Here is a 13,626-nt window from a genome sequence, read left to right on the forward strand (position 1 = left end):
TTAAGCTATCTTTGCTGTATCCCCATCATCTACAGCATATTTCCACTATGCCCTGCCATTCATCCTGACCCAGATAGGCTGTGCCATCCCCTGTGCCCAGGCATTTGCTCATGCTGTTCCCTCTGTTGCCCATTATTTTCACAGCAAAAGCTGCTTGGTTTTTTAAAGTCCTTATTTATTGCATTTAGACATCTTTTCTTGCCTCCTCAAGCAAACTTAGGAGTGGGGTGTATTCAAATTGTACATCTTCAGTTTATTCAAATCGCAAGTATGATAATAAAAGCACTAATAATAAAACATTCATTGAGTGTTTAGTATGTGTCAAACATATCAGTAAGTGTTATAATAATCTTATGATTAGATATTGGTATTATCCCCATTTTTCAAGTAAGGAAACTGAGGCTGGGCAGTTAGTGACCACCCAAGCTCACATAGTCAGAACAAGCTCTACACTACTGTACTGCACCACCTCTTGAGGGGGACACCATGCCTTGTTCCCATTTGTATTTCCAGAGGACCATGGTGTGCATTTAACTGACTGAGCTCAGGGTTCTTCATCTTTAAAGTGAGTATCCTTGATACCTACTTTATAAAATTGTTTAAAGCTGGGGACAGCAAATCTGGCCAGCCACTCATTTTTGTAAATAAAGTTTGTTGGAACACATCCATTCATTTGTTCATGTATCATCTGTGGCTGCTTTTGTACTACACTGGCAAAATGAAGTCGTTGTAGCAATGACCATATGGCCACCAAAGCCTGAAGTATTCACTGTCTGGCCCTTTATAGACACTTTGCCAACTCCTGGTTTAGAAGCTTTATTATAATTGCTGTATTGTATAAGTGCTTTGATTTGAGCACTTATTTGAACATAGGAGACCATTATCAGTGTTTCTACTTGTAGGATAAAAATTAAAATCTGAATTTTATGATAATTTAGACATAGGCTGGAATGAAACTGTATAATATCACTTTATATTCACATAGCACAGTTCATATGAATTGTTCAAATAGACATTTCTATTAAACATTTTAACCAGATTAATAATAAAGATGAAGTTCTAGGGGGATTCATGACTTAATAGAAAAAATATAAACCCAGAATTAAAAGATGCTCTCCTAATGGGAAGAGATAGTCTCAAGGTAGCCTCAGTGAAAAGCCGCTTTGGGATGAATGGATGGATGCCTTGCCCATTCTGTTCTGCAGCAGACCTGAGACAAGGCAGAGTGTTCAAATAAGCTTGCAGTAAAGGCTCAGTGCAAAGAGAATAGAATTAAACAGAACATGGGCCTTGATAATATTCTGATTCAGCAGCTTTCACATTGTAGCTTGTCATCTGCCACAGGAATCACCCTTTAGCTCTGGTCTCCTGTACTTGACAGGTACCTTTGAATAACTCTACTCCTAGTAGCACAGTCTTAGACAGCTGGACTCCTCAGAGGCCCCGACGAGATGCTCATCACCTTAGCGCAGATTTCTAGTCGGCTTCAAATGTGCAAGAAATGACCTGGTCCGCTCAGAGGTACCCGCCTCTTACCCTAAATTTTTTCAAGGATGAGACTCTCAGAAGAGAATCAGTAATTTAAGTATTTTTACAGAAAACGTACACGTTAGCACTTCATATAAGTATTTTAGCCTAATAAACTTTCATTTACCAATAAAGCAACCCTTATTAAAGCAGATAAGATTAAGAACTTAATTAAGAACACTTTTGAGACATTCTTCAGAAGATGGAGGCAGGCAGGACTGGAGGGAGGGTGAGTGTGTGAGAGAGTGTGAGTGGATATGAAGGTGGACGACCAAACTCATGCAGTGCAGAGATGCGGAGCAGAAGGTTCCTGTGCTGTGGATGGGAGCAGCCAGCTACCTTGGTAAGTGGCTCTACAGGGCGCTTCTCCCTGTGCAGGGGGGAGGTCCCACCATTTTGGAAGATCCTGGGTCTTCCCTAGGAGGCGGCAGTGGGAGCAGCCAGGGCCCAGCAACCTGAACCCATCAGCACACCTGGTACCATGAGACTAGTGGACACCCTGTGTCAACACAGTCTATTGCACAGTAGCAGAGCTGCCAAGGTGCTAGTTGCAGAAGCCGCATACAGCTGGGAGCACAGCACTATCCCCCACAGTAGCAGCTTGATCAGAGTCAAGATATACCCCCAGCAACAGAGGCTGGGGAGGAGACATCCATCCCCAGGCAACAGAAGCACAGACCAGCAGCCGAGACCCATCCCCAAAAAGTACAGCAAAAGCTGAGCAGGAGTTGAGCCCCATGGGGCAGGAGCACTCCCCAGCTGCCAGCAGCAGGACCTGGGGCTCCACAGAGGCCTGTGCAGTCCAGCAGCTTACAAGAGCAGTGGGAAGCCGGAGCCCCAGAGAGACTGGTGCAAACCAGCTGCCTACCCACAGGACCTGTGGGGTGTGGGGGCACCAGAGCGGCCTGTGCAACTCAGCAGCCCACAAAAGCAGTGGGAAGCCAGAGACCAAGAGGAACTGGTGTGAACCAGCTGCCTACCCGCAGGACCTGTGGGGTGTGGGGGCACCAGAGAGGCCTGTGCAACACAGCAGCGACTGTGTGATCTAGTTACCAATGGGACCTGCAGGGTTCTGAAGCACCAGAGAGGCCTTTGCGACCCAGCAGGGACAGTGCGATCCAGTTTCCCATGAGATCTGCGGGGTGCTGAAGCACCATAGAAGCCGGTGCAACCCAGCAACCCATAGATAGCCATAGAGCCAGGTCCCCAAAGGGACTGTGCAATCCAGATACCTGCAGGACCTGCAGAGTGTGGGGGCATCAAAGAGGCTTGTTGGACCTAGCTGCACACAAGATAGGCATAGAGGATGTGAAAATGGAGGCGGAGGGAATGGAAGCTACACAGATGATCTCCCAGATCCAAATGGGAATTACCACTTAAATAAACACAAATCCTCAAAAAAAGGAACAGAAAAGCAGCAGGACAGGACCATATAACCAGGGACACTGGTAGGATCTGTGGAGGCATGAGAGGGTGGAGGGCTGGGAGCCCACAGACATCAGCAGTCGTAGCAGTGAGCAGCGACCTTGGGGAATAATGACCAATCCCACTCCACAGCGAAGAGAGCCCGGTCAGAGTGCTAAAATAGCCACAGACACTCACCTGGGGGCTAAGGCAGAGGGAGGGCAGACTGGGCAGGAACTCTGTGGGGACACCTGGGATTTGGAGGGCACTCAGAGTTTTTGCTGAGTTGTGGCCACAAAGGACAGTGGCCAGTGTGCTCGTTCCCAGAGCTGTGGGGAAAAGCAGCAGCTCCCCCGTCAGAGATTCAGCCTTTCCCAGGGGAGGCAAAGAAATGCAAATTGAGGCTCATTAACAACCAGCATCTATCTCACCCTCTAGAAAACTTCTTACACAGAACACCAGGGATACATTCCAAGGTACTGAGGAACTGAGACGAGTAGCGTCCAGGAAAAAGCTGGAGGATGACTGAACCTTTTCTGGGCTTGCAAATAGACCCAGGAAAGTAAAACTTAACAGTGGTGTTTAACCTGGGCCCGTCCAGGGCCATCCAAACCCAGTAAAGGGAGCCATAAACAGCAAAACATCAACACACACAGGAAAAATTTGGCAGGCTCCAAAACCCACTGAGATAGCCAAAATGGTGAGACAAAGAAACAAATCCCAAATGAAACAACAAGAGAACTCTATCGAAGATGAGATCAATGAAATACAGCTAAGCAAATTACTAGAGGTAGAGTTCAGAGCCATGATCTTGAGAAAGCTCAACAGCATGAGTAAGGACATCAGCACCATGAGTAAAGATATAGAAACATTGAAAACCACCCAAGTGGAAATGAAGAATGACATAGCAGAAATTCAGAACACATTGGAAGGACTAACCAGCAGAGTAGAGGAAGCTTAGGACCGGATCAGTGAATTAGAAGACAGGGTAGAAAAAACTCAACCAATCAGAAAACCAAAAGGAAAAATCAATTAAAAAAACAGGGAGATGGCTTAAGAGAACTATAGGACAACTGAAAATGTAATAACATTCACATAATAGGAGTTCCTGAAGAAGAAGAAAATGGGCAAGGGTTAGAGAGTATATTTGAAGAAACAGTGACTTTCTTAACTTGGTAAAGGAAGAAGGCATTCAAGTTCAAGAAGCACAGAGAGCCCCAAGTAAGAAGAACCCAAACAGGCCTACACCAAGACACATAGTAATCAAAATGCCAAAAATTAAAGACAAAGAGAGAATCCTAAAGGCAGCAAGAGATGAACAACAGGTTAGCTACAAAGGAAACCCCATAAGGCTCTCAGCTGACTTCTCACAAGAAACACTACAGGCCAGAAGAGAGTGGCATGAAGTAATCAAGGTCATGAAAAACAAGGATCTGAATCTAAGACTACTGTATCCAGCAAGGTTAACATTCAAAATAGAAGTTCAAATAAAGAGCTTTCCAGACATAAAGGGGCTAAGGGAATATTTTAACACCAAACCAGCACTGTAAAATATGCTAAAAGGACTGCTGTAATTAGTAGAAGGAATAGGAAGAAAAATAGAACCACATTAAACAAAAATGGCAATAAATAAGTACATATCAATTATCACCTTACATATAAATTGTTTGAATCCTCTGACAAAAAGACAGAGTAGCTGACTGGATAAGAAAGCATGACTCACATATATGTTGTTTACAAGAGACCCACCTCACAACAAAAGACTCACATAGGTTGAAAGTAAAGGGATCGGAAAAAATCTTTCAAGTAAACAAAAAGCAAAAACAAAAACAAAACAAAAACTGGGGTAGAAATACTCATATCTGATAAAGTAGATTTCAAAATGAAGGCCATAACTAGAGACAAAGAAGGCTACTACATAATATTGAAAGAATCTATCCAAAAGGAAAATATAACCTTGATAAACATATATGCACCCAACATAGAAGCACCAACATATATTAAACTTCTGGAGGACTTCAAAGGAGAAATCAACAGCAATACAATCATAGCAGGGGACTTCAACACCCCACTGATATCACTGGATAGATCATCTAGACAAAACATTAACAAGGAAACAGAGACTCTAAATGAAGCACTAGATCAAATGGATTTAATAGTTATCTACAGAGAATTACACCCCAAAACAAGGGAATTCACATTTTTCTCAAGTGCAGATATGACATTCTCAAAGATAGACCACATATTAGGGCACAAACTAAATCTCTACAAATTCAAGAAGATTGAAATCATACCAAGCATCTTCTCAGATCACAATGGCAAAAACATAGAAATCAATTGCAACAAGAACATGCAAAGACATTTGACACATGGAGGCTAAATAGGATGTTATTGAACAATGAATGGGTGACCATGGAGATCAAGGAAGAAATTTAAAAATTCCTGTAAACCAATGAAAATGAACACACCACAACACAAAATCAATGGGATGCAGCAAAAGCAGTTCTGAGAGAGAATTTCATAGCACTACAGGCCTACCTCAAGAAGCAAGAAAAATATCTAATAGATTATCTAACCTCACAACCTAAATTATTGGAACGCAAAGAGAAAGAAGCCAGTAGAAGGAAGAGCTAGTAGAAGGAAGGAAATAGTAAAGATTAGAGCAGAAATAAATGACGTGGAGACCAAAAAATCAATTCAAAGGATCAAGGAAACAAAGAGCTGATTCTTTGCAATGATAAACAAGATTGGTGGACTGTTAGCTAGACTCACCAAGAAACAAAGAGAGAGAAGCCAAAGCCACAAAATCAGATATGAAAGATGAGAAATAATAACTGACACCACAGAAATACAAAGGACTGTTAACAAATATTATGAACAATTATACGGCAACAAATTTGACAATCTAAGGGAAATGGACAAATTTCTAGAAACACATAGTCTCCCAAAACTGAATCGGGAAGAAAGAGAAAACTTGTACAGCCTAATAACAACAAAAGAAATAGAAGATGTAATCAAGACTCTCCCAGCAACCAAAGCCCAGGCCCAAACAGCTTCACGAGGGGATTTTACCAAAAATTCAAATAATAACTAATACCCATTCCCCTTGAACTTTTTCAAAATATTCAAGAAGAAGGAAGACTTCCAAACTAGTTTTATTAGGCCAACATAATCCTAATTCCAAAATCAGAAAAAGACACTACAAAGAAGAAAACTACAGGTCAATATTCCTGATGAATATAGATGCCAAAATCCTGAACAAAATACTAGCAAATCGAATCCAGCAATACATCAAAAAAATTATTTACCATGATAAAGTAGGATTCATCCCAGGGATGCAAGGCTAGTACAATATTTGCAAGTCAATAAGTGTGATACACCACATAAACAAAATGTAAGATAAAAATCATATGATCATATCTATAGATGCTGAAAAAGCATTCAACAAAATCCAGCACCCATTTTTGATAAAAACGCTCAGTAATCTGGGAATACAGGGATCATATCTCGACATAATAAAGGCCATACATAAAAGACTTACAGCCAACATTATACTCAATGGGCAGAAACTGAAAGCATTCCCCTTAAGAACAGGAACTAGACAAGGATGCCCACTTTTGTCACTCTTATTTAACATAGTACTGGAAGTCCTAGCCACAGCAATCAGACATGAAGAAAAAATGAAAGGGATCTAAATTGGAAAGGAGAAAGTGAAACTGTCATTATTCGCAGATGAAATGATACTATATGGAGAAAATCCCAAAGACTCCATCAGAAATTTAGTAGACTTAATAAATGAATTTGGCAAAGAAGCAGGATACAAAATTAACATCAAGAAATAGATGGCATTCTTATACACCAATGATGAACTCACAGAAAGAGAAACTAAAAAAAAAAAAAAAAACAATCCCATTTACCATCATGGCAAAAGAATTAAGATACCTAGGAATAAACTTAACCAAAGAAATAACCTATTCGCAGAAAACTAGAGGTCAATTGAAAAAAGAAATAGAGGAAGATATAAAAAAGTGGAAGCACATACCTTGTTCATGGATCGGAAGAATTAACATCATATAAAATGTCCATATTACCCAAAGCAATTAATAGATTCAATGAAATCCCCATCAAAATACCAACGACATACTTCATAGAACTAGAACAAATACTTCAAAAGGTCATATGGAACCAAAAAAAACCTCGAATAACCACAACAATCTTGAAAAAGAAGAACAAAGTTGGAGGGATCACATTACCAGATTTCAGGTTATAGTATAAAGCCACTGTAATCAAAACAGCCTGGTACTGGCACAAGAACAGGCAGATAGATCAATGGAAAAGAATAGAGAACCCAGAAATAGACCCCAGACAATATACTCAATTAATATTTGTCAAAGGTAGCAAGAGCATACAGTGGAGTAAAGATAGCTTCTTTAATAAATGGTGTTGGGAAAATTAGAGACAGCTCATGCAAAAAAATGAAACTAGACCATCAATTTATATCATACACAAGAATAAACTCAAAATGGATAAAAGACTTAAATATGACTCATGAATCCATAAAAATCTTAGAAGAAAATGTAGGCAACAAAATTTCATGCAGCAGAATTTTCACTGATACATCACCTAAGACAACAGAAACAAAGGAGAAAATGAACGCATGGGACTACATCGAACTCAGAAGTTTCTGCACAGAAAAGAAACAACCACCAATGTGGATAGGCCACCCACTCTATGGGAGAGCATCATTGCCAATGATACATCAGATGAGGGGTTAATTTCCAATATATAGAGAGTGCTCATACAACTCAACAAAAGGAAGACAAAGAACCCAATTTAAAAATGGGCAGAGGGACACCTCTCCAAACAGGACATACAAATGGCTAAGAGACATATGAAGAAATGCTCAATATCACGAATCATCAGAAAGATGCAAATTAAAACAACACTGAGGTATCACCTCACTCACACCTGTCAGAATGGCCGTCATCAAAAAATCATCAAACAACAAGTGTTGTTGAGAGTGTGGAGAAAATGGGACTCTAGTACACTGCTGGTAGAAAAGCCGACTGGTGCAACCACTATGGAAAACAATATAGTGTTACCTCAAAAAATTAAAAATTGAACTTCCATTTGACCCAGTGATCCCACTTCTATGATTTTACCCTAAGAATCCTGAAACACCAATCAGAAAGAATATATGTACCCCCATCTTTGTAGCAGCACTATTTACAATAGTTAAGATCTGGAAACAGCCCTAATGTCTGTCAGTAGACGAATGGATAAAAAAGCTATGGTACATAGACACAGTGGAGTACTATGCAGCTGTAAGAAAGAAATATCTCTAATCCTTTGAGATGATATGGAGGGACCTGGAAAATATTATCCTAAGCAAAACAAACCAAACAGAGAAAGACAAGTATCATATGATCTCACTTATTTGTGGAATATAATGAACATAACAGTCTGAGGAATTGGGTAGTCCTAGAGACGTGGAAGTGGGGTACAAACTGACAATCTCCAGAAGAGGGGGAGGGAGAGATAAACCACAGAACTTATATGCATGTATGCATGAACAATGGACATCGACAAAAAAGCTGGGGACAGGGCGGATAGGCAAGGGTAAATGGGAATCAGTGGCGGAATGGGAGAAACATCTGTAACAAAAATAAATAAATATTTTTAAAAAGAACACTTTTTTTTTTTTGCCGTGGTCTGTCTTCTCAGTGCTTAGAGCCCCGGCCCATGCACCGAAGGGTGCTGTGTTCAATTTCCAGTCAAAGGCATCACCTGGGTTGCAGGTTCCATTCCTAGAAGAGGCAACTAATTGATGTGTCTCTCACATCAATGTTTCTCCCTCTCTCTGTCTCTCACCCTCCTCACCTCCAGTCCACTCTCTCTAAAAATCAATGGAAAAAATATTCTTAGGTGAGGATTAACAACAACAACAACAACAACAAAAATAACACTTTTTAGCCATTAATCTAGTCTGTTTTTTTTTTTAATCTTTATTGTTGAAAGTATTACAGATGTCATCCCTTTTTACCCCCATTGACACCCTCTTCCCTAGTCTTTCTTAATACATGAAATTATTAAAATTAAATCTTTTTAAACCATAACTCACCTGTAGAAATAAAATGCCTGCTTTTGCTGTTCTATTTCACACACTTGATGAAACCAGATGTATTTAAACTGTGTGGGGCCCTGAGATTAGTTCAAATTACTGTCCACAAGACTGTGATGAGCTTTATAATATTTCCTTTTGTTTTTATTTATTTTTACATTGTGGCAGTAACTAAATCTGTTCCTAAAGCAATTTTTAAAAGAGACCATTTCTCTCATTTTTTAGTACTCTTCTGATGAACTAAGAAACACTTTCTGTTTTGATGAATGCAGAGCATTGGCAAATTCTTATATGGATTCTGATACCCATGTTTCATGTTTTGCTTTCAAGTTTGATATATTTACTTTCTTTCCTCTGAAAAGTTTCTTCACCTCTTTAGATTGAATTTAACGGTTGTGCCACTAAGATACAATATTGTATGATTTGATAACACATCATTTTGGATAAGTGCCTAAAATAATTTTGATGAATTACAACTCTTTTTTGTTAGTATTTCCTGTGGTTGAACATTGTTTTATACTGTGTCAGATATGTGACAGTTCACTATAAAGCAAGGCGTTTGTGTATTCCTGTTGTACTTAAACTTTAAAATCTATATAACAAAGAATAAGCAAGTTAGAATTTTCACTATGTCGAAATAGTAATGAGGAAATTTTACATTTGTATTTGTCTCTATAATAAAAATATAAAATGTTATTAATATTGTTACAAGGAAATTTGTTTACATGCCCATCTCTATTTCTTAGAAAGAACTAATAGAGCATTACATACTTCTATAGCTGTGAGTGTCTCACATTCTCTCTCAAGTAATGATGAGTTAAACTTACATTTCTAGAGAACTTAGAAAAATAGAACCAGTTTTTTAAGCGGTGAAGAACATGGTGCTTAGAATTTATATTTGTTCATTAATAAAAAATTGATTATAATTGAAACATTTTTAGGTAACATTTAAACATAATGTATTTTGAGGTTTATTCATGAACATTACTGACCTTCCTTTATTTAGCTATGTTTACTCTCACCTCATTATAGGTGAGCCCTAAGAAATAAAACCAAGTCTGTCTATTTTTCTTTTTGTTAATAATGCTATTAAAAGTTTTGCTATAAAGTATGATAAGCATTTTCTGAGGATATGAATAATGCATGGCCTCAAAGATTCCTTGTTCTCGCCTTCCCTTTATTCTCTTATATATGTTTGGAGGACACCAAACAGCTTTTCTGGGAGATATATATCTGATTAGAAATTAAAAACAGAAAATATTTTAAAACATTAAAATATGAAAGTACCCATTCCATTGCTTTCAGATGGGTGACATCATCACAGGTCATGAGAAAATGAGAATGAAAAAGCAAATAACCTATTAGTTTTATTATGAATTAGTTTTTACCTCCTTAGACCTTCTGAAAATGTCACAGAGTTCCTCCAGGAGTGTTCAGACAATACTTTTAGAACTGCCATCATAGATCATTGAAAAATGGTCAAATCTTTCATTGTAATATATTTGCATGTATTCAGCTTTTGCCATGTTCCTCTTGATGTGAGTTAAAAACTCTGAACCAGCAGGAAAGAATATATGTGTATGTTCACGGGTTCATTTTCTTTCTTGTCTCCAGTTATGGAAATTTTTGAAGCCTAACACTCCGCTGGCATCTCGGATTTCTAAGCAATGGTGTGAAATTGGTTTCCAAGGTGATGATCCTAAAACAGATTTTCGAGGAATGGGACTCCTGGGACTGTACAATTTGCAGTAAGTAAATGAAGAATGGGTATTTAAGGGATGTTCTGATTTCCTCATACTGAATGGACAAAATTGAGTTATTAGTTCCAAAAGCCACTTCCAAGGAGGCTCCAAGAAAACTCCAGATCTCGGCAAAGTAATTCAGGTTCACGACATTTGAAAAGCTGCTACCATCACACTTTCATGTGACAAACTTCATGGATTCTTTTAAGCAAATCTCAAATTTATTTATTTTAAATTTGTATTATAAAAAATGTTTAGTATATACAAAAACAGAGAGAAGATTGGCAAGAACTCCCTTTATACTAATCACCCAGATTCAATAATTATCAAGTTTTGAAATACTTGTCATGTTTGCTTTTGAGGACAAATGCGTGTTAATAAAAATCTTATACTGTTCTTCATTTCACCCTTAAGCTCTAAAAAATATCAATATTACCTTACTTGGGTACTTATCATACCCAAATGCCATTATCACACCTAACAAAATTAACAGTTTCCTTGGTGTCTTCTATGTTCAGTCCATATTCAAATTTCTGAGTTCTATCAAAAATTTGTGTGTGTGGCAGGGGGAGGTTAAATTGCACTTTATTTTCCAACTGGCTGAATTACATCTTTAAAGAATGTTTCTCTTTTTTTTTTATTCAAAATATTTTTCATGTTGACATTATTGCAGGAATCCCCCTTTCCCTGCCTTTGCCCACTGCCATCTTCCCCCACCTCCCTCTCACTTGGCCTTTACCAAATTGTTATTCATGTCCTTGGGGTACACATATATATATATATATTTTAATTAATTTATTTATTTTTGTTACAGATGTTTCTCCTTTCCCCCCCACTGATTCGTGCCTCCCCCTCCTTCCCAGCCCTATCCCCAGCTTTGTTGTCCATGTCCACTGTTCATGCATACATGCATATATATAAGTTCTGTGGTTTATCTCCCCCCACCGACCCCCTCTTCTGGGATTGTCAGTCTGTACCCCACTTCCACGTCTCTAGGACTACCCAGTTCCTCAGACTGTTATGTTCATTATATTCCACAAATAAGTGACATCATATGATACTTGTCTTTCTCTGTTTGGCTTGTTTCACTTAGGATAATACTTTCCAGGTCCCTCCATGTCGTCTCTAAGGATAAGAGATATTTCTTTCTTACAGCTGCATAGTACTCCACTGTGTCTATGTACCACAGCTTATTTATTCATTCGTCTACTGATGGACATTTGGGCTGTTTCCAGATCTTAGCTATTGTAAATAGTGCTGCTATGAACATGGGGGTACATATATTCTTTCTGAATGGTGTTTCAGACTTCTCAGGGTATATTCGTAGAAGTGGGATCACTGGTGACCTGTCCCGCAGGTCGAGCAACGAGAACTCTAGAGGGGGAGTGAGGATGAGGAGGGACAAGAGACACAAGAAATGGAGACAAGACAGGGTTCTGATCAAGTCTCGTTTATTCTGGGGAAATCCACACTATATATAGGGCAAGAAGCAGAAAAACAAGAACATTTGTTGCCAAGCGAGTAAATGGTTACTTAAAGGAATGCAGAAACATTGTATACAGAGATATCCTGCCTTGGGGCAGGAGATGGCAGAGCAGATTTTAACAAAATGGATGCCATGCAAAAAGTCTCCCACACACTGGGTCAAATGGAAGTTCAATTTTTAATTTTTTGAGGTAACACCATATTGTTTTCCATAGTGGCTGCACCAGTCTGCATTCCCACCAGCAGTATACTAGAGCCCCTTTCAACACACCCTCGCCAAAACTTGTTGTTTGATGAATTATTGATGGTGGCCATTATGATAGGTGTGAGGTGATACCTCATTGTTTTTTTAATTTGCACCTCTCTAATGATTAGAGATGTTGACCATTTCTTCATATGTCTCTTAGCCACTTGTATGTTCCATTTGGAGAGGTATCTATTTAGTTCTTCGGTCCATTTTTTAATTGGGTTCTAGTCTTCTGTGAAGTATGTCATTGGTATTTTGATGGGGGTTACATTGAATCTATTGATTGCTTTGGGTAATATAGACATTTTAATGATGTTAATACTTCCAATCCATGAACAAGTTACGTGCGTCCACTTTTTTATATCTTCCTCTATTTCTTTTTTAAATGACCTGTAGTTTTCTGTGAATACGTCCTTTATTTTTTTGGTTAATTTTATTCCTAGGTATCTTAATTTGTTTGCCATGATGGTAAATGGGATTGTTTTTTTAGTTTCTCTTTTTGTGAGTTCATCATTTGTGTATAAGAATGCCGCCAATTTCTTGACATTAATTTTGTATCATGCTACTTTGCCAACTTCATTTATTAAGTCTAGTAAATTTTTGATGGAGAATTTGGGGTTTTCTACGTATAGTATCATGACATCTGCAAATAATGACAGTTTCACTTCCTCCTTTTCCATTCGGATCCCTTTTATTTTTTCTTCCTGTCTGATTGCTGTGGCTAAGACTTCCAGTATTATGTTAAATAAGATATCGAAAGTAGGCATCCTTGTCTTGTTCCTGTTCTTAAGAGAAATACTTTTAGTTCTTGCCTATTGAATATGATGTTGGCTGTAGGTCTTTTATATATGGCCTTTATTATGTCAATATATGATCCCTCTATTCTCAGATTGCTGAACATTTTTTTATCAGAAATGGGTGCTGGATTATGTTGAATGCTTTTTCAGCATCGATTGATATGATCATATGATTTTTATTTTTCATTTTGTTTATGAGGTTTATCACATTTATTGAATTGGGAATATTGTACCAGCCTTGCATCCCTGGGATGAATCCCACTTGGTCATAGTGAATAATATTTTTGATGTATTGCTGAATTC

The 13,626-nt window shown here is 38.4% G+C and overlaps 1 protein-coding gene across 3 annotated transcripts in view; it reads left to right on the forward strand.

Annotated features, from left to right (window-relative positions):
- ELMOD1 (ELMO domain containing 1) overlaps positions 1-13,626 on the forward strand; it is a 118,146-nt gene that overhangs the window by 65,160 nt on the left and 39,360 nt on the right. For all 3 annotated transcript variants that reach the window (XM_036258662.1, XM_036258663.1, XM_036258664.1), the window contains one exon: positions 10,667-10,800. In XM_036258662.1, coding sequence (XP_036114555.1) covers positions 10,667-10,800 — 134 coding nt within the window. The remainder of the gene's footprint in view (positions 1-10,666; positions 10,801-13,626) is intronic.

This window comes from Molossus molossus, unplaced genomic scaffold, assembly GCF_014108415.1.
Source record: "Molossus molossus isolate mMolMol1 unplaced genomic scaffold, mMolMol1.p scaffold_m16_p_13, whole genome shotgun sequence".
NCBI lineage: Eukaryota > Metazoa > Chordata > Mammalia > Chiroptera > Molossidae > Molossus > Molossus molossus.